At 33.1% G+C, this 19,027-nt stretch overlaps 1 protein-coding gene across 1 annotated transcript; it reads right to left on the bottom strand.

Annotated features, from left to right (window-relative positions):
• Positions 1 to 4,839: 4,839 nt before the first annotated feature.
• On the bottom strand, positions 4,840 to 16,528 carry LOC121406422 (PDZ domain-containing protein 11-like). The gene is made up of 6 exons (XM_041597448.1): positions 16,419 to 16,528; positions 10,885 to 11,024; positions 9,053 to 9,196; positions 8,479 to 8,577; positions 7,784 to 7,844; positions 4,840 to 5,272 (listed from the first exon to the last, which is right to left on the bottom strand). The coding sequence occupies exons 2-6, from the start codon at positions 10,990 to 10,992 to the stop codon at positions 5,217 to 5,219; spliced, it is 468 nt and encodes a 155-aa protein (XP_041453382.1). The 5' UTR covers positions 10,993 to 11,024; positions 16,419 to 16,528; the 3' UTR covers positions 4,840 to 5,216.
• Positions 16,529 to 19,027: the final 2,499 nt, after the last annotated feature.

Raw genomic sequence — 19,027 nt, 5'->3', positions numbered from 1 at the left:
ACAGTCAATAAAAATAAATTTGTCTGGTAAAACATACATTAAATCCTGTTTTAGGGGAATAAAAATAAAATTTTAAGTGCCATCAGTCAGCCTATTTAATCTTCAATCTCTTTAAATGCAAATGAAATGGACATCTGGCTTGCCATAAGCCCAGTTCAAATTGCTGGATAAGTTATGCATTTCATGACAGATTTATACCCCCCCCAGCTGAAATAAGAAGATGATGTTCAAGGGGAGAGTGAGTGAGAATGAAATGGAGGGAGTAGAATATAAGAGAGAGAATATACAATGGAAGAGAGGGAGGACAGAGAACTTTGTGATTTTTTCCCAAGATATTAAAAACTGCCAACTACCAAAGTGACAAAATATTTTTTTTATTACGATATATGTTTTTTGAAAATTTGATTGGCATGCTTCATATGTATAATTTATCCATTATTGCACCAAAATATGTGTTTTGCCTTCAAAATATTATAATTATGGATCAGTATGGGTTTTGGGGGTCAACAGAGGATGGCGGCTCTGTTCCTTCACAATATAAAAATAGGATTTGTATTGTAATACTAGTAGTCAAAGACGAACCCTCATGAATATTCATTAACACAAGTCATAAAGCTGTAAAGCAATTGACCAGTCAAGCAACCCTTCAGAGTGGCTTAATGGGATAATCATTGCACTTAACAATTGCAGGGTTGCAGGTTCAAATCCCCACATAGGCAAGAACTTTTTATCATTTTTTTAATAAAAATTGAGGGGAGACTTTGAACTAAAATTAATTCAAAGCCTAATTCACTGACTCCAAAACGGCTTATTTGTGGTAAAGAAGATGAAAGGGCCAAAAAGTTGTAGGAAAATGGGGTTGCAGAGACGCCGTCAAAAACTTCAGCATGGAGCTTGGTTGCTTTGGAAATGTCGGCCTTTGAAAATAAGGGGAACTATGAGAAGTCTTTTTGACCAAAAACAAACTCTTCAAATTTGAAAATCATGAAAGAAGATTCCCGAGAACTTCACTCAACAAATAGAATGCTTTTTGAATAAATACGAATATATGCACGTATGCAATTTTATTACTAAATTGGACAGAATACATATTCCCTTGGCTGCAAATTACATAATGTTCATTCCATTGTTGCAGAGTTCAAATTGTATCATTTTTTTAAGCTTGAGAATATTGATTGAATTCTCAAAAGTAGAACATGCTGAATAGATCAAGAAAAAGTTGACAGTTCAACAAAGTAAAAAATATTTAAATCTGCTGATTTCAGCTCTTAATTGTTTCCAATATTTTAAATGAGGCAAAACATAGAATTAAAGAAAAATATGAAAATACACAAGTTCAAAATCCTATGTGACATGAAATTATAACAATAATCAATGCATGCACCTTCCAGCTATTAGCACCTTGGAACAAGCGATTCTTATCCTCTCTTTTTACAATCGGTTTTTAAATCCAATTTGAACGAATTGAGTATTGTCAAGCAATCCACTAAGGGTTTCAGATTTTGTTTGAATAAGCTTTATCTGAACATACTCATCAAATTGAACACCGGTACAAATGGGCATATTTAATCTGAGAATTAAGAAAGTGGCCATCTCAGACACCTATTAATACAATTAACCAATTGGTCTACACCCACTTTCCATTTGGTCTAATTGTCATATACCATGTAGCCCATTCACTATCTTGTCTACATGTAATTTCCAGTTAGGCAATACCCACTTGGTCTAATGTCCTTTTGATCCAACACCACGCAGTCTATATGGTATATGAATTTTTTCATGAATCAAATTTTCATTTGAAAAAGTGCAAAGCAATCGGTCGAGATCAGATGGGGGCATTAGACTATATGAGAATTAGATTAAAATGGGTATTAGCCCAAGTATAGTGCAGACCAAATTGAGTGTAGACTAAATGGGTTCAGCCCATGTGGTATTAGATTTCCTCAGAAGTAGACCAAGTGAATATGATGAAAAACATGGGGCTAGAGCAAGAAATATGGATTATTGTCTTTCTTGAAGTCCACCTCAGAAAAATATTGATTTGAATCAACAGAGAAAAATCAAACAAGCGTAGTGCTGAAAATTTCATCAAAATTGGATGTAAAATAAGTTATGACATTGTAAAGATTCACTATTTTTCACAAAATATGCACAATTTAGTCACTTGCAAATGAGAGACATATCCCTCACTATTTCTTTTGTTTGTTATTGTTTGAATTATACAACATTTCAATTTTTAAAGAATTGACAAGGACCAACTTGACTGAACCATATAATGTAGGGTCCATGGTTAAACAGTGGTAATTCCACATGTTCAGGGAAAAATAAAACTTTGTTTCACAGGACAATGAAGAGAAAATTAGAATATTTCATATAATGAAATACAAAAGAAAAAGTGAGTGAGTGATGTCATCAGTTCCCTCATTTGCATACTTTCCTGGTTGTGCGTATATTATGTCAAATTAAGCGAAACTTAAAAATGCCATAACTTTCTGATTTTACATCCGATTTTAATGACATTTTAAGTGTTATGCTCAATAGATTTGTCTCTTTTTATTCAAATCACCTCTTTGTTGGGGTGGACTTGTCCTTTAAGTGTGTTAGCTTTCGGATGTCCTAGTTACAATAAGTAATTCATAGCTCTTCATAATTGGAAATCACATAATGAATTTCATATTTCATTACTTCATACTATACAACCTTCACCATATATTTTTCTTTCTGAATAATTTATACATACTGTAAAAAATGTAAATACAATCGAAATTGAAATAAGTAGAATTCAATAATTTACACATAAAAAGGACAATACAAAAATATATGAAACATTTACCAAAGCAATGTATTTTTTACATACTCATAAAAATGCAAGGCAGTGGGCATCTCTACATTATTTGCAAATTAAAACAGGTAGTTTTAATTTGCAAAGTATTACTATAAATAATTCTATAATTAGCAGATATTATTTCATGTCTAAATCAAATGCAAATTTGTTTCTAACCAAAATACATTATAATTATTTTTACTATCACTGATTAAAATCAATTAATTTCATGCATTTATCATCACAACGCTTCCAACAATCCTCAATAAAAAAATATTTCAAAAATACATCAAAATTTAATAACACGATAAAATAAATGAAAAATAATTTTTGAAATAATAATTTTTTAAATTGCAAATTTGATAAGGCCAATAGAGCTAAAATTATTTGGACCTGTATTTCTCAATTCTGATTTCAGGCTTAAGTTATGTATAAAATAATTAGTGTAATCAGTGAAATCTCAGAATTGAAAAAACAATCAATTATGCAATTTCGTAGCTGATGCAATAGACGAGCCGAGTTCTCGCGTGATCACAGGGTCGACGACCCAGGCCCCAAGGGGGTAGTACATGTAGTCTCCTAGGCATGTAAGACTGTCCCTTATTCTGCATAAATGTGCAATGTTTGAAGTAAATCAATCACAGTTTTCGAGTAAGCACAGAACAGACAAAAAAGACATAACAAATGGCCAGTCAACCTAAGTAGGGCAAGTTGAACCACCACCCCAGGCCAATAATGAATGAGTCAGACATGGTGGTGTCATGTATTGATGACCGATTACATAACCCCACCACATTGTTTTCAACTTTGAAACAAAAAGTACTTTTTTAGAGGGAAAAATACAAATTTCAGCCAAAAAGGTAAAAAAGGGTGTGAAATAGATCAGTGCTTTTTACCCACACACGTCTTTAAATATGATAAAGAAATAAGAACAATATTATTATTAGCCCCGGTATGGATTCCCATTCGTGTAATAGTTTTACATGATGGATGTATAAGATATGTGTGGATGTGAAAATATCGCATGAAGTTTGGATTGGGTAATTTTAGCCAGCCAACATGGGGCAAATTGAGCCATGTTAATTCATATGGTAATGTATAATGATAAAAAAATTTAAATAGCCATTGATATGGCTATTTAAGAATGGAGCAAATTCACATGACAGTTCTTTTACTTTTTAATAGAGGATGTTAGTATTTATAGAGAATTAGCAAAAGAAAAGACTTAGGTAAAAATTGACCTGCTGGTTCTCCCCGCATACATTTTGTACATGGTTTTTGTGGCTCAACTTACCCCAGAAAGTGGCACAACTTACCCCACAGATGGGGCAAGTTGAGCCATTTGACATCGTTTTTTTCAAAGGTCAAAATGACTTTCAGTGTGGGGGTAGAGAGTTATATATAGGTGAAATATATTTCCCAAGAATCAAATTTAAAGGCAAGGTACTTATTTCTACAATGATATTAGTCATATCAATTCTGACATGCGAAGTGCAAAAAGTGTCACAACTTACCCCACCTTCCCCTACATATTGCCTACTGCAACCTCCTAGGGTAGGCAGAAACAATGAGATACTCCTGACAAACTATCATTATCAGAGTTATTGTGACCAAAATTTGGCCATCAATAGGGGGGGTACGTTAATAATTATCTGAAGTTGTCAGATACAAAAGCAGTAAACGCAGCACCCTGACAGAATTCACAATATCTATGTATAGAATGGTCTCCAACAATAACTCTGTCCCAAATATAATAAAGAGATACTTAATCTTTAGTACTGTATATAAATAGAAAACTTTCACACTCTGAACACTTATTCATCTATATATTTAAACAATGGTCATGCCCCCCCCCCTAAAAAAGAAGATGATAAAATCGTAAAATCAAATGAAATAGATAGATAAATAAATAGATATCAATGAATAAATAAATTTAAAAAGTAATAAAAAATGAACAAATAAAATACAGAAACTAAATAAATAGAATAAAGAAAAATGGATAAAGTATCAAATACTAAAATAACTATAAAAAAACAAATGAAATAAATCAACATGAATAATGCACTTCAAAATCAATATTGCAGTGATTACATTGTATAACCATAAACAATCTATCTCGCTATAATTAATTTACTATTCACCTTTTTAGTCCTCAAATGTCAAAAAAAATAACTCCCATTAACCTGCTTTTAACTTGTGCCAAAACAAACTTATATCAAATATACAAACTCTGTATAGCAAGTAGGCAGTGTCACCTCTTCATAAACTATACTTTTAAAAATGCACTGAACACCGAGACAATATCTAAAAATAATTTCAGTGGTGATAGTCATAAATGGTTTTGTTGTGAGTCACGTTCAACTTGATGAATTATAAGGCAAGGTGTCGTATATCAATGTTCCTCAACAGGTGGGACTTCACCCGTTCTCTCATAAGTCTTGTAATATCCTGAAGATGAAATGAAAAAAGGAAAAGACACACAAAAGATGAAAGAAGATATTTTAAAACTATTTGTTTAAGAAAACTAGTAATTTGAATTCATGGACCTTGACGCCTATTCTAAGTTTTAAAGTACGTATAACAATTCCAATCCATTACTAGATTATATGGATGTGTGTGCCCTCAACAGTTATGACATTAAGGATATAACATAAAGTTTGAGTTTCTCAATAAGTTTTATGATTTTACCTGAAATTTTTTGATCAGGTTTTTCATTTTATATAAAACCGCATCTCAAGCATGGAATGCTCTTAAAATTTATTTTGTCTGTAGCGACACAGCAATTGCTCCAGGCTTTATTTCTTCTAAGATTATAGATTAAGGCCCGTATTCTGAAGTCAGGTTTAACTTAGACCATGGTCTAACTCTGTGCTAAAATTATGGGAAGCCAAAAGTGTCAACATTTTTATCTAGTTGTATGTTTCTTATGTTTACCATGCTCTGTCCTTATTCATCGATCTTTAAGACAATCATCTATTTCTACTTCCTAGACAATTTTGAATGATTTCAGAGCCAGATGAGCTGAAGTATGATATCTCTACTGTTAAAAGTGATTTATGTAACAATTGGCTCTCCATACTTAAGCCACAACTTTAAACCTGAGTTTAAGTTAAACCCGACTTCAGAATACGGGCCATAGGGTAATAGGGTTGCGATAGGGTTTTCTGTTGGGTTTAAGATAGGGTACCGGTATAATGTTAAATCCAGGATGAAGTTGGCCATTCCATTAGTGTACAGAATTTACAGTGGAGCAAATGCCATGGGACCTTGTCTGTAGGCCTCAGATATTTAAAGGACAAGTCCACCCCAACAAAAACTTGATTTGAATAAAAAGAGAAAAATCCAACAAGCATAACACTGAAAATTTCATCAAAATCGGATGTAAAATAAGAAAGTTATGACATTTCAAAGTTTCACTTATTTTTAACAAAATAGTTACATGAACGAGCCAGTTACATCCAAATAAGAGAGTTGATGATGTCACTCACTCACTATTTCTTATGTTCTTTATTGTTTGAAATATGAAATATTTATTTATATTATTTATTTATATATTATTTTAACATTTTGTGCTTTAGGCAAGGAGGTCCTAATCATCAAATTCGAAAAAATTGAAAAATTGTATAATTCAAACAATAAAAAACAAAAGAAATAGTGAGTGAGTGACATCATCGACTCTCTCATTTGGATGTAACTGGCTCGTTCATATAACTGTTTTGTTAAAAATAAGCGAAACTTTGGAATATCATAACTTTCTTATTTTACATCCGATTTTGATGAAATCTTCAGCATTGTGCTTGTCTGATTTTTCTCTATTGATTCAAATAACATTTTTCTGAGGTGGACTTGACCTTTAATCACTAAATTCATAGAGCTGAAAGGGTCATTTCTTTAACAGATGGCACTGAATCAAATACCAAATTTTTACGAAGAATAATGGTTGGAAAAAGATCGATAGCTACAAGTTTGTAAGTTTGGAAAACTCAACAAAACTTCTCATAATAATCAATGGTAATATTAACCATAGCTGAATTTGTATAGTATTTTTCCAGTGAATACAAAGCACATATCAATAATAATAATATGAAATATTTATGGCTCTTAAAGGGGAATGAAACCTTTGGAACAAATAGGCTTGTGTAGAAACAGAAAAATCAAAGAATAAGAATAAAGAAAGTTTGAGAAAAATCGGACAAATAGTGAGAAAGTTATGAGCATTTGAATATTGCAATCACTAATGCTATGGTGATCCTCACATTGGCAATGCGACAAGGATGTGTGATGTCATTGATGAACAACTTTCCCTTTGGTGGACTATAAAATACCCTCAAAATGTCTCTTTTTGCTTTTTCTTATGATGATACAAACTCTTTATCCATGATGTATTCTTAAAAAATATGTATTACATGCCCTCATGTAAACAGAACACATTATTTATGGATAGATGTGATAAAAGAGGCAATTCTAGTGAAATATATACTAAAGTAATGGGAGAGTTGTTCACAAGTGACATCACACATCTTTGTCGCATTGCCAATTTGCTATCTCCATAGCATTAGTGATCGCAATATTCAAATGCTCATAACTTTCTCATTATTTGTCCGATTTTTCTCAAACTTTCGTTGATCTGTTTCTTTGATTTTTCTGTTTTCACACAAGCTATCTTGTTCCAATGGTTTCATTCTCCTTTAATAAAAAAAAATTATATTATTAACCCAGTTTGAACATGGCTACTCTCATCAGGTTCAAGCATTCAAGGAATTTCTTCCTAACAGATACCCCTTTAGTACACCCGGGTGGAGAGTCACAAATGTAGATAAACACCTTGCCAAATTATGCGAGTGTTGCATTAGGATTCGAACCCCGACCTTGTCTGGAGACATAACCACAGAGCCCTAACACCTCTACATTAATATCATCAATATCATGATGACCCCTTAGATATATACATCTACTCACCATGAGGACAATATTTCAGTCTAGCCTCTACTTCATCAAGATTCTTCAAGACCTTGATTGCCTAGGTATTAAATAATACACAATAATTCATTTTATTTTCATTTAATGATTCAACAATGTTTAAAAACAGACAAAATTACAATAATATTCTAAGGTACAAAGTATACAAAAAAAATACAAAGTAAAATTGGTTAGGGGGCCTTGAAGAAGCACAAGCCTTGTAGGTACGGCTCCCTCAAAACGAATTGATAAATGGCAATGAATGACAGGGCTTCTGAATAATCAATATTGAGGCCCCCATATCATCTGATAAGTTGTAACTTGTTCCTCTAAACCTTTATTTGCGGCACCAATTGTAGAGAAATAAAAATAGAAAATTGCAACATCTCACATTATCTGATCATCACCAAGTTGGAATTTCTTCTTGAGAAAAAAACATAAAATATGGCTAAAGGTACTTTAAAGGCCCAATAATGCAAACTACAACATAATTTTTTTTCTTACGTCTTATGTTCTTACGTTTCTGTATGCTAGTATGTTCTTGTTAGTGCTGCTCTATTTTCAAAGGTAAATTTAGGAAAACTGTGCATGGCCTAGCAGGCAGGACATGGTAGGTATGCACTGGAGTGGATATTCAGAGGCTGTGAACTCGTTCTTAGAGTTCTTAGTTCAAGCTTTGCAGGATATTGACCCACCTCATCATATGTTACATTAGAGAAGTCGATGCCATTGATACTAAGAATGAGATCGCCCGGCTTCATACCAACTCTGTAAGCCACTGACTCTGGAATCACCTAAAAAAACATTGAATAAAGAACAGAGAAAATGAATCAAAGATGGACGACCTCAACAATTTGGGATCATTTTGAAAACTGTATTAGAAAGTATAATTTCATTTGATATCAGCCCTGTTTGATATTATGAACCTCACCCCCCCAAAAAAAAAAAAAACACACTGGTATTCAAGTAATAAAGGCTTCTTGAACATTTTGATGCCTGATATCACCAGACTGAAATAAGTTCTGGGATGAGCAAAGACATTTGGAGGGCAGCACTATATCATACAGAACAAATCACAGGAAAATCAATTGGTTCTTTTTTAACTAACATTCTACATTCTTCACCCCCTCCCCCCTTTACAAAAAATAAGCATTCATAAGGTCTTGGTTTATTATATTTATAGACCTAATTATCCGCCAAAAACAAAAACTGGGGGGAAAATCATGGATCACACAAATTAAATTAATGAGAAAGAACATATTAGCATACCCCAGATATGTATATCCTGCATCCATAGTCGGCTCCGCCTCGTATACTGAACCCCAACTGTTCGTTGGACTTTGATCTTCTGAATTTAACAGAACGAAGGAGAAACTTGGAGAGGTTGTTGTCGTAGTCTGGGTGCCCAACCCTCTGCACAAAAATAATACACATCACATCATCAAAGCCATTAGGGAGCATTAAGGCCACCAAACACCTTACGATTGGTCTGCGACCCCATTTTGGAATAAAACGTCATGAAATTTGATTTAGTATTGAGACATGCAACATCATACTGTGTAAAGTTCTAAATTGTTATACAAATACCTATGTCAAAATCTGGGCAGGTTGTACAAATACTTAGGCTGTGTTAAAATCGGGCAGGTTGACTGTCTTCAGGAGGCTCTCCTGAAGACGGACAGTCAACCTGCCCGAAACTTCCAGTCTACTCTCCTGCTCTTGCTACTACCCGGGGGGGGGGGGGGCAGACAAATATATTGCTGTACACACGCGTGACCAAAAAAAAAAACATGTTAGGAGGGGTGTTTTTTCAGTTTTGGACGCAGTCCACACGTGGACTCGTTAAGGGTATCAAAACAACAATTTTCACGAAAAAGGGTGATTTTGAAAGACTGGTCAATGGTCAGTCGCAAGGTCAAACGTATTTAGGGTATGTTTTTTCGCAAAAGCTTATTTTAAAGACTAGCTGAACATGTTTAGGGTATGTTTTTTCCCCAAGTTTTTTCCCCGAGGTCATATTTTGGCGACAACTTGTTTAGGGGCCAAAATGTGTAAATAAAACCCGCAAAAAACTTGTTTAGGGGGTTATTTCACATACAGAGAAAAACTTGTTTAGAGGGTGTTTGGAAATTACTTGGTGTGCCCCCCCCCCCCCCCCCCCCCGGCTACTTCTCTATTTGCAGACTCAAGCCAGCCCAAATAAAAGCTTGTTTTTATAAGGAAAAGAAAAATCAGACAAGTTGATAAGTTTGAACAATATTGGACAAAGAACAAGGAAGTTATTTATTTTGAAAAGTTGTAAATATTGGTAATCACTATACCCATGGAGACTTCAAATTGGCCGCATATGGTGTGTCATAGTGATGTAAGGCAAGGACTACTCTTCCATGTACTCCAATACATATTATTGCTAAAATGTCATTTTCCCCCAAATTTTTATTTCAAATTATATTTTTCTTTCATGAGGACATAAAACAATATACTACCTGGGTTATATTTAGATTACTGCCCCAGATGAATGGGTACTTACGATAAAACCACAAGTCCCTGATAATAAAGTACATATCCTATAGGAAAGTTGTCCTTGCCCCTTGTCATAATTTACTTACCAAGTTGCCAATTTGAAATCTACATAGTATCAGTGATCTCGATTTTAAAGCAGCTATGACTCTCTTATTGCTTGTTCGATTTCTTTCAAACTTTCACCATTCTGTTTGATTTATTTGTTCTCATTCCCAACACAACATTTTATGGCCAAGGCTGAATTCCCCTTTAAGGTCTACACTCATTTCGAAATAAATACTCTACTTTCAATCTTCCACTTTCTTGCCTTTCCAATTCACCTCAATTTCTATCCACTTTCTCATCTCAGTCCCTCCTGGACTTTACTGTGGTGTACCATAAACAGCTTCTGCGATTGCTCATACCACCACCATGAAAACCTTCAAACATCATCAAAATTATTATAATAACAAACTAGCAAATGACAGTTCAAAGCTACCGAAATCATTCAGTTTGATTGCATGATAATGCACATGTCATAGAAACTGTGCATTTGTTATTATAACAATTTTTCATGAAACCGGACCCTGATGCCTTACTTCTTTTGGAGGAATCCAGGGAGGAGGTCTCTGGTACCTTGGAGGGAGGTTGGATTGATTGTAAGATGCCTCGTTGTAGGGATTCGCAGGGAACGTTTCATAGCTCATCTTGGAAATATATGTCCAGCTGATTGTGACTCCTAGGCGGTAAGAGAGAAACATTTTAATTTTAATATCATATTAACTTAATAAAAAAAGTCTGGCCAAGTCTTTTAGTAGAAATCAGCATATGCTGAGTGGATATTTGCTTCTAATCCTCTTTCAGAACCCTTTAGAACAAATGAGGGATGCAGGAATCTTGCTGTGAAAGACACTGAGCAAAATTCCTCCTACAAGACACTGCTTACTAGTTTTAAGACATTATTATTTTTTTAGGGGGGGTACCCCTACTACACAGATAGCTAGGAATCTCACAAATAGCTGTGACGACTCTGTGATATCTTAATAAATATGACAATATTATCATATTTACAAAAATATCATCACAGAGACACCATGGCTATCTAACACACAATGTGAAGGACATATGCCCTTAGGCTCGATGTATTATTCCCCTCAAAATTAGCCTGTTAATCTGTTATAAAATTGTATTGAGGTGGTGTTGAATACTAGATTCTGATTATTTAGATCTAGGCCTACGAATCTTCAATCCGTCATAAACCTATATTTTGATGAGAAATCATCAATTTTGAGACTGATAGTAAGTGATATAAAAAAGTGAAAAAAAAGAGTGAAATAATTCACTTTTTTTTCAAAATAAGTATTCTTTTTAAAGTATACATTTTAGATTAATTTTCAGGCTGGAGTAATGAACTCGCATTATTCGATTGGTGAAATATGTTTCCTAAAGAGGTCACTAAATGCAGTCCTTAACAGGTTCCTTTTCTTGTCAGTATATTTTACCTCGCGCTTTGCGCTCGTGTTAATTTTTTAGTTAGATCTTGGACCCTAGGGTCCATGGTTAGATGCACATCTTTTTAATGATAGCAGAAACCTGCTCAGAATTTTTTTATTTTCATTTCTTATTAAAATGCCCTAAGGTTTGAGCTTGTGATTCATGCTCGCAACACCTCCCAAAAATGTCATTTTAACAGTAATTGACCGCAAAAACAAGTTTTAAATCTTCAGCTTTGATATTTTTTTACAAACCGCTCGCTCATTATACTCTCTCGCAAAAAATAATGCCTAAACATACATCTTTCCAAATCAGAAGTCACTTCCAAAAGGGTTTTCTCTACTTATAAAACACACAATGACTTTACGCAGTTGATAATCTCATGGTGAAAATATCACCAAAGTGCCCATTTTGACGTACAAGTGCCATTTTTGGCTTTGCCCCCAAAACGAAAATTTGTTTGACCGCCCTTGCCTTCCCATCCTCATAATAATTGAACAGCAACAGTGTTTCTCCCCCCCCCCACCACCACCACACTTGCCCTTCCTCTGTTTCCCAGTTTTCATTTTTTAAATTAACGAACCTTCGGAATAAAGAACCATATTTCGTTTTTGGATTAACGAACATCGAGGTATAGGCAATATACGTGTTTCAGAATTACGAACCTTCGGAATAAAGAACCTTCAAAACTAGAGATGCTCGGCGGGTCGCGCAGCCGAGCACATGTATCCCCCGAACGCACCACATCATCTGTCATTGCGATATATAGAGCTCACTTAGAAATTTGACAAAAAATACAATTATCACGGCGACAATGACCCTAGCATGCAGGTCCCTCAAGTCCATCTACCATCCAAGTATGGTTGAAAAGTGACTTATGGTTGTTCGGAGAAAGAGAGTCTTGCATGTTATTTTCACCGTTGACCTGAAAATGACCTTTGACCTTACCATGTGACCTCTGACTGCAGCATAACATGCAGGTACCGAATAATCCATCTACCATCCAAGCTTGGTTGAAAAGTGACTTACCGTTGCAGAGTTAGGTGTCATACAGGGTTGGCGATTTTTTTTATTTTTTAAAAAAAATAAAAAAAATCGGATTTATTTGATTTAAATCAGATTTTTTTTATTTAAATCAGATTTTTTTGATTTTTTAAAAGTTCCTTCGAAAAAAAGGGTAATTATCCCCCCCCCCCCCCTTACTCTTACAATGACATCAATATTGATGTTATACATTTCACCCCTAATATTGTTCTTAACCACATATTTTGTAATTAAAATCCAGTAAAAATGGACAATTAAAGATAAATTTGAGGAATCATGTATCTGAACTTAATTCTATCATACATAGGCCTATGAAGGAATATTCCATAGGGAATTCCCAGTGAGTAGAGAAAATTCCCCTCTGGGATTTTTCATTCAAATATTTAAAAAATCCAAGAGAAAAAATCCCTTATCAAAACTGCCAACAAACCCTTTGCCAATTACTAGTATTCATGTATATTGTAAGAGAAATAATTCAAATCAATGATTTTTTTCAATTAGTCACAGCTTTACAATAGTCAAAGAGAGACTACAACTGTATATGTTTAGGATCTTTTTGATAAAAAGCTCTTCTCTTGCTACAGATATAGATGCAAAACTCTCAGTTTTGGAGAACAATATAGGAGATAGCTTAGTCAAAGGGTGACTATACTACATTTTGTTACTGTGATTTTTTTTACATTAATCTACAATTTTCATTCCCATATTCTCTACAAAAAAAATCTGTTTGATCCATGAAGTATGAAAAAGAATCTACTTACTTTTAACTTAAAGGATAAAAACTGCAAAACTGCTTAAATTACAACATATGTATTACAAAAAGAAGTATTTTATTTTAAATGAGACACAGCTTACAACTGCCAATGATTGTAACTGAAGTACCTGCATCTTAATATTAAAATGCAGTGTTAAATGTTTATTCTGAGTTTTGCAAATTGTTGTTATAGAGCTCTTTCCATTATTACATGCAGATACAAAACTTCCATTATTTGTAGCACTGAACATAAAATGGGCTGCAGTGACTTAAAAGGTTTATAAGAGAAAGCTTATGACTGTACTACATTATGTTAATGTGATTTTTATAATTATGTTATTTAAAACATCAAATGTATGATAAATGTAACAATACGAAATAAGAGGCATGTTAAATATGTTGATTACATGCAGGTATCATTTTTTTATTTTACATGACAGAAGTAGTTGTGTAGGCGAAGGATCAAAACTGGAAAACTGCCAACAAACCTTTTCTCATTGACTTTTATATATTATATATCTTTTTTACAAACTGCTCTCTGAAAAGTTGGATTATGTGAAAACTTTATGTTAAGAAAGAAATTGACTAATAATAACTGACAAAATTTCAGAAGAAAAACTCGACATAATTTACAAAAAATGAGTACCTATTGACAACATACATCTGTAGTTTTTAAGGAATTACCTGATTTTATTAATTTGATTTTAATTTGTTTTAAGTAGATATGAAGACTTTGTTGATCTTTTATTGATATAAAGTTAATTCAAAGTTTTTTCAGTTGACTTGAAGAATTAAAACTGCATTGAACAAATACTTTGTCCATGATTTGTACATGTTTCAATGGAAGTGATTTAAATCAATGATTTTTTAAAAAAAATCATGGTGATTTAAATCGCGATTTAAATCACGATTTAAATCAACGTGATTTAAATCCGCCAACCCTGGTGTCATAAGAGTCAACTTTAACGTTGACCTAAAAATTACCTTTGCCCTTACCATGTGTCTGGACACTTTATATTTTTTAAGTCATCTTTTTCGTCTTTGGATTACACTAAAAATATAAACTCATTAGTTTTAATCATCTTCTATTTTGCTCTATAACATTTCCTAACATTTTGCACTAAACATTGGTGAAAATTTGGTTTCAAATTTTTCCAAATGACTTTCTAAAATTGATCGTCCAGACACACGACCTGTCAGGACACACAACAACTGGGTATACCGTATGGGCACTAGTATTCAACCCGGCATAATTCAAAGATTTTGACATATTCCCAAAAATATTTAGAAATAGGGAATTTATCTTAATTTCATACCTTTGTCATGTTTGTTATTTCCAGGGTAATATGTTGTCGGTACATGTATTTTCTTTATCTGTCGACTGTATGCTCGGAGGATCAAATTATGTGGCGATGGTCTTTTGCACTGAATGGCACTACTATTTAACCTAGTGAGGATAGAAAGCAGATCTCAAAAGGGTTAAGATTGCTAAATTAGATCAAGATCTATGAGAGCCTCTCAGTCTCACTTTGATTAATTCCCTGTTTGACATGATCTCATCTCAAACATATCAAATGGTCAAGTCCATAGTCAGATGGGACAAGCATGACAAGGACAGATTGAGAGACAGGGCCATCTTTCATTGCTAGGTTGAATACTAGTGCCGACGGATTGAATACTACTAGGACTAGTGCCAAAAACCGTCGCCGTATAATTCGATCGCCCGCGCACACAGTCAATTGGACTGGTTGAACTTGAAGAAACAAATAATGGAAAAAGAATAGACTTCTTTCTAACCAGCATTTGCTCTTGGAAATACTTAATAAGCAGATAAGACGGGTCTGAAATTCAGGTAAATTCTATATTTCTATATATTTGAGGAAACTATCCAAGCGAGTTGAATACTAGTGCCCTTCCAGTACCCCTAACGCAATGTTTGGACCTCATTGGTACTAGGAGTGCCCCTAACGTTAGTCGTTACTTCTCGCCGGTTTCCCTTTTAGTTTTAGCTTTGCTTTGCCTGTCGCTTGGGCGTGACACCAATTCTAGTTTACGGGACTGAAAAAAAAAATAATCGGGCCTACCGTAAAATCAGGAAATGTACACAGAAGGGGTTCCCGTTTAGAGAAACGACAGCAATGGGCATTTGAAGAGAAATTTACGGTTTACACGTACCGTATAGTGAGTGATTGTATTACCGACCGGCCTTGTATTACCGAACGCGCGCATCATATGCGTCAAAAAATAATCAAATACGCTCAAACCTTTGCAACTTCCTTCCAAAGGGAACTTAAATAGAAAAATGATGAAAAATTATCAAAAACACAATTTTGAAGTCTTTATATCCTCAAAACAATAAAATATGGTCAAAATAGCTCATGAGTGACTTTGTTGTTTTCCCAATTTTTCCCATAGAAAACACACGTTCGGTAATACGATACCTTTTCAAGTGACCAAAATATTTCACTTGCGAAGAGGGGTCCGATTGGAAGCTGATGTCGTAAAAATGAAAAAGAATTTCGGCAAAATTTCTGCATATTTATATTTTGTAGGTATTTGTGTATTTATGGTGAAAGTTTGGTGAATTTTATTGGAATAATGTGTTTGATATGATCAAATTCATGAAAAGTGTTCGGTAATACGATCCACTACCATACCATTATTCGGCCAAATCGTGGTTTTGGAAACCACTCATACTAGATTTGTGTACGCGCATTTGTGTACAAAGTGAATGGAGGTGGAAATAGGGAACCGTGCGTGCAACTGAATAAAGCGCTGCTGTATGAAGTGAATGGTGGTTACCTATATCACGATAATGCCCATTATTCTCATATTACTGACCTTCTTTCGCCTTTGAACCAGATTAGCGTAAATTAGTCAACTTTATTTTCCTCGTAAATTCCCTTTTCTCGAAGTATTTTTCAATATTCGTACACAACATACATGCCAGAATTCGAACACCAGATGGCGCAATACAATTTGCCTGTTGATGATCGCGCTACCGATCACATTCCCCTTGTCAATTCATTGTTTATTAACTTAATTCACCGCTTTATCTATTTCCATGTAGTTATTTTTAATTTCTTCAACTATTTATACATTAAATCATAGGTTCCATTCATTGAAATAATTAATTTTCATAAATTTCATTGTTTGAATGAGTTTCTGCTACATTTAATTCATATTTCAATTTTAGAATATCACTTACTTTTATTTTGAGTTTTGTGCATATAGATTTTCTAATTTGTTTATTAAAAAAAATCAGAATGGATTCATTTATTTGCAATAACTTTTTTATGTAATCCTCTCAATTACTATTTTTCTATCACTTATATGCTTATCCAATTATTAATATTGCTATTGATTTATTATCATATTATTTTTATATTTATTGTCATTTTCATTATTGTCATTACTAAAATTCATTTATATTTACTATTATTATCAATGTTATCAATATCATCAGCATCATTGGCATCTTCTTTCATATGGGCCTATATCATTTGTGTTATTATTACTTATTTGAACTCACTTATTATCACATTGGTATAATTTCTCTCTGCCAGTATATGAACATGGAGTAATTCATGTGGGGAATATATTTTTGAGGATATATAACCGCAATGCACGTCTGTGTCTCGCTAATTTTATTGAGGCAAGTAGGAGTATTTCATTTTTTTTTTTATTCATATTGAGATTTAACATTATTGATTTATTGATTTCCATATATCACTTACCGGTTATTGATTTCTGTGTTTTATTGCAGGTTTCTTGGAAAGAAGTGCGAAATAGAAGTTTCCCACTTACCTTAGCACATTCTGCATTGGCGCTCAATTCTGATTGCATAATGAAACATAACTTACTGAGTGCTCTTGCCTTATTATCGATTCCTTTATCTCCAAAAACATAACAGAAACTATACAGTAAATACAATAACTAAATAAAAAAATAAGAAATACATGTAAGTATAAAAAAATGAATAAATAAATACATAAAAGATCATAAGCAATTTTTATTTGTTTTATCAATTTAAATAAATAAAGATAAAAATGAATTAATGAATAAGAAATTTAAAAAATCATAAAAAATATTCATAAAGCACTTTTAATTTGTTTCATTAACGTGAACAAATTACTTATGTGCATTAATGCATTAATTATAATATAACACAAAGACATTTATCATGTCCCAAAATGAGATTTAAGAATTGTTTTAAGTGATCATTGACTGTCAATCATTTTTTTTTAAAAGAAAGATGAGACAACCAAATAAAAGTAATTGTTATATCATGCAGGGAATAATTTTGCTTTACATATTCGAATAGCATTTTGGTCATAATTTAGCTCTCAACTGAGTAATGTACAGTCTTCTACGTAAAAATATGCTATACTAAAGAATTTGTGCATAGCAGTCTTTAAAAAGTGTGGAGCAAATTGCGATAGCGATACCAGGAAAATTATTCCGTCATGCATCATTTCAGTAGACATTTTTTTTCCTTGATCACATGCAGCCCTTACATTTATTCTTGATCCATTGATTCTGTATCTTATACTTATTAAGCAGAATATATATTTCTACAACGATGAAATGCTGTAATCTAATTTTCACAATTATTACAATATTTTGTAGGGGTCTTAGTATATCATTAAAAAAAGAAATGGGTGTGGGCCGGGTAAAAACATATTTTTTACTGGGTGTAACTTTAGAAGATTGGTCTTAGATTTGGAGTTTTTTAATTCATTTTTTAAATAACCGGGTCTGGAGGAAAGAGTTTATTTTAAAACTCGTGTTATTCCACAAGAATAAGAATATGATAGGGTCTTACATTAGAAGATTTTTTTTGTAATTTTTGTAAATGATTATAGGTCTGGAATAAAGACAATGCTCTAAATCTCTTTTTAAAACAGGTTCTTAGGTTGAAGGATTGTTTGGTCTGGAGTTTTTTTTTATTGTTACTTTAAGCGATATTTTGAAGAAAAAAAAGTGGGTCTGGCTGATAGACTACGCTATATGTCCATATAATCCAGCATTAAAAAGATTATGGGGTCATTATACCGGTTTTGTTGTTGTTTTTTTTTCAGGATTTTCTGCATTTATTGAAATAATATACAAAACAAATTAACAATGCTTGAGACATAATCATAATATAGCATAAAGTACATAACCAAGTGACAATCTTATATGTAGTGACTGAAGACATGAATACATTAAAGAAAAAAAAAATACATATATATAATGAGTAAAATGCAGAGGCAAACTATATAAGCAAATGTATGCTTGAAGCATAGCAGCTTCAAGCATGTTGTATTGTTATTTATAATTTTGGAATTCAGCTAGGTTTGGAGAAAAGACTAAGCTCGATTTTCATTTTTATTCCACTGGAATATCATTATCGTTTCTTAGCTTGGACTTATATTATAATTTTTGAAATAACCGGGTCTGGAAAAAAC

The sequence above is a fragment of the Lytechinus variegatus genome, chromosome 1 (genome assembly GCF_018143015.1).
Source record: "Lytechinus variegatus isolate NC3 chromosome 1, Lvar_3.0, whole genome shotgun sequence".
In the NCBI taxonomy this organism is placed as follows: domain Eukaryota; kingdom Metazoa; phylum Echinodermata; class Echinoidea; order Temnopleuroida; family Toxopneustidae; genus Lytechinus; species Lytechinus variegatus.
The sequence above is the reverse complement of the archived record's forward strand: the minus strand, read 5'-3'. Positions and strand labels throughout refer to the sequence as shown.

Bases quoted from the DNA above. Each gene is read 5' to 3' on its own strand.
- LOC121406422 (XM_041597448.1), bottom strand. From the start codon at position 10,992: ATGAGCTATGAAACGTTCCCTGCGAATCCCTACAACGAGGCATCTTAC. The intron at 9,197-10,884 runs GTAAGGCATCAG...ATTTTTGTGCAG, and splicing joins CCTGGATTCCTCCAAAAGAA to AGGGTTGGGCACCCAGACTA. The intron at 7,845-8,478 runs GTGGGTCAATAT...TTTAATACCTAG, and splicing joins CTAATGTAACATATGATGAG to GCAATCAAGGTCTTGAAGAA.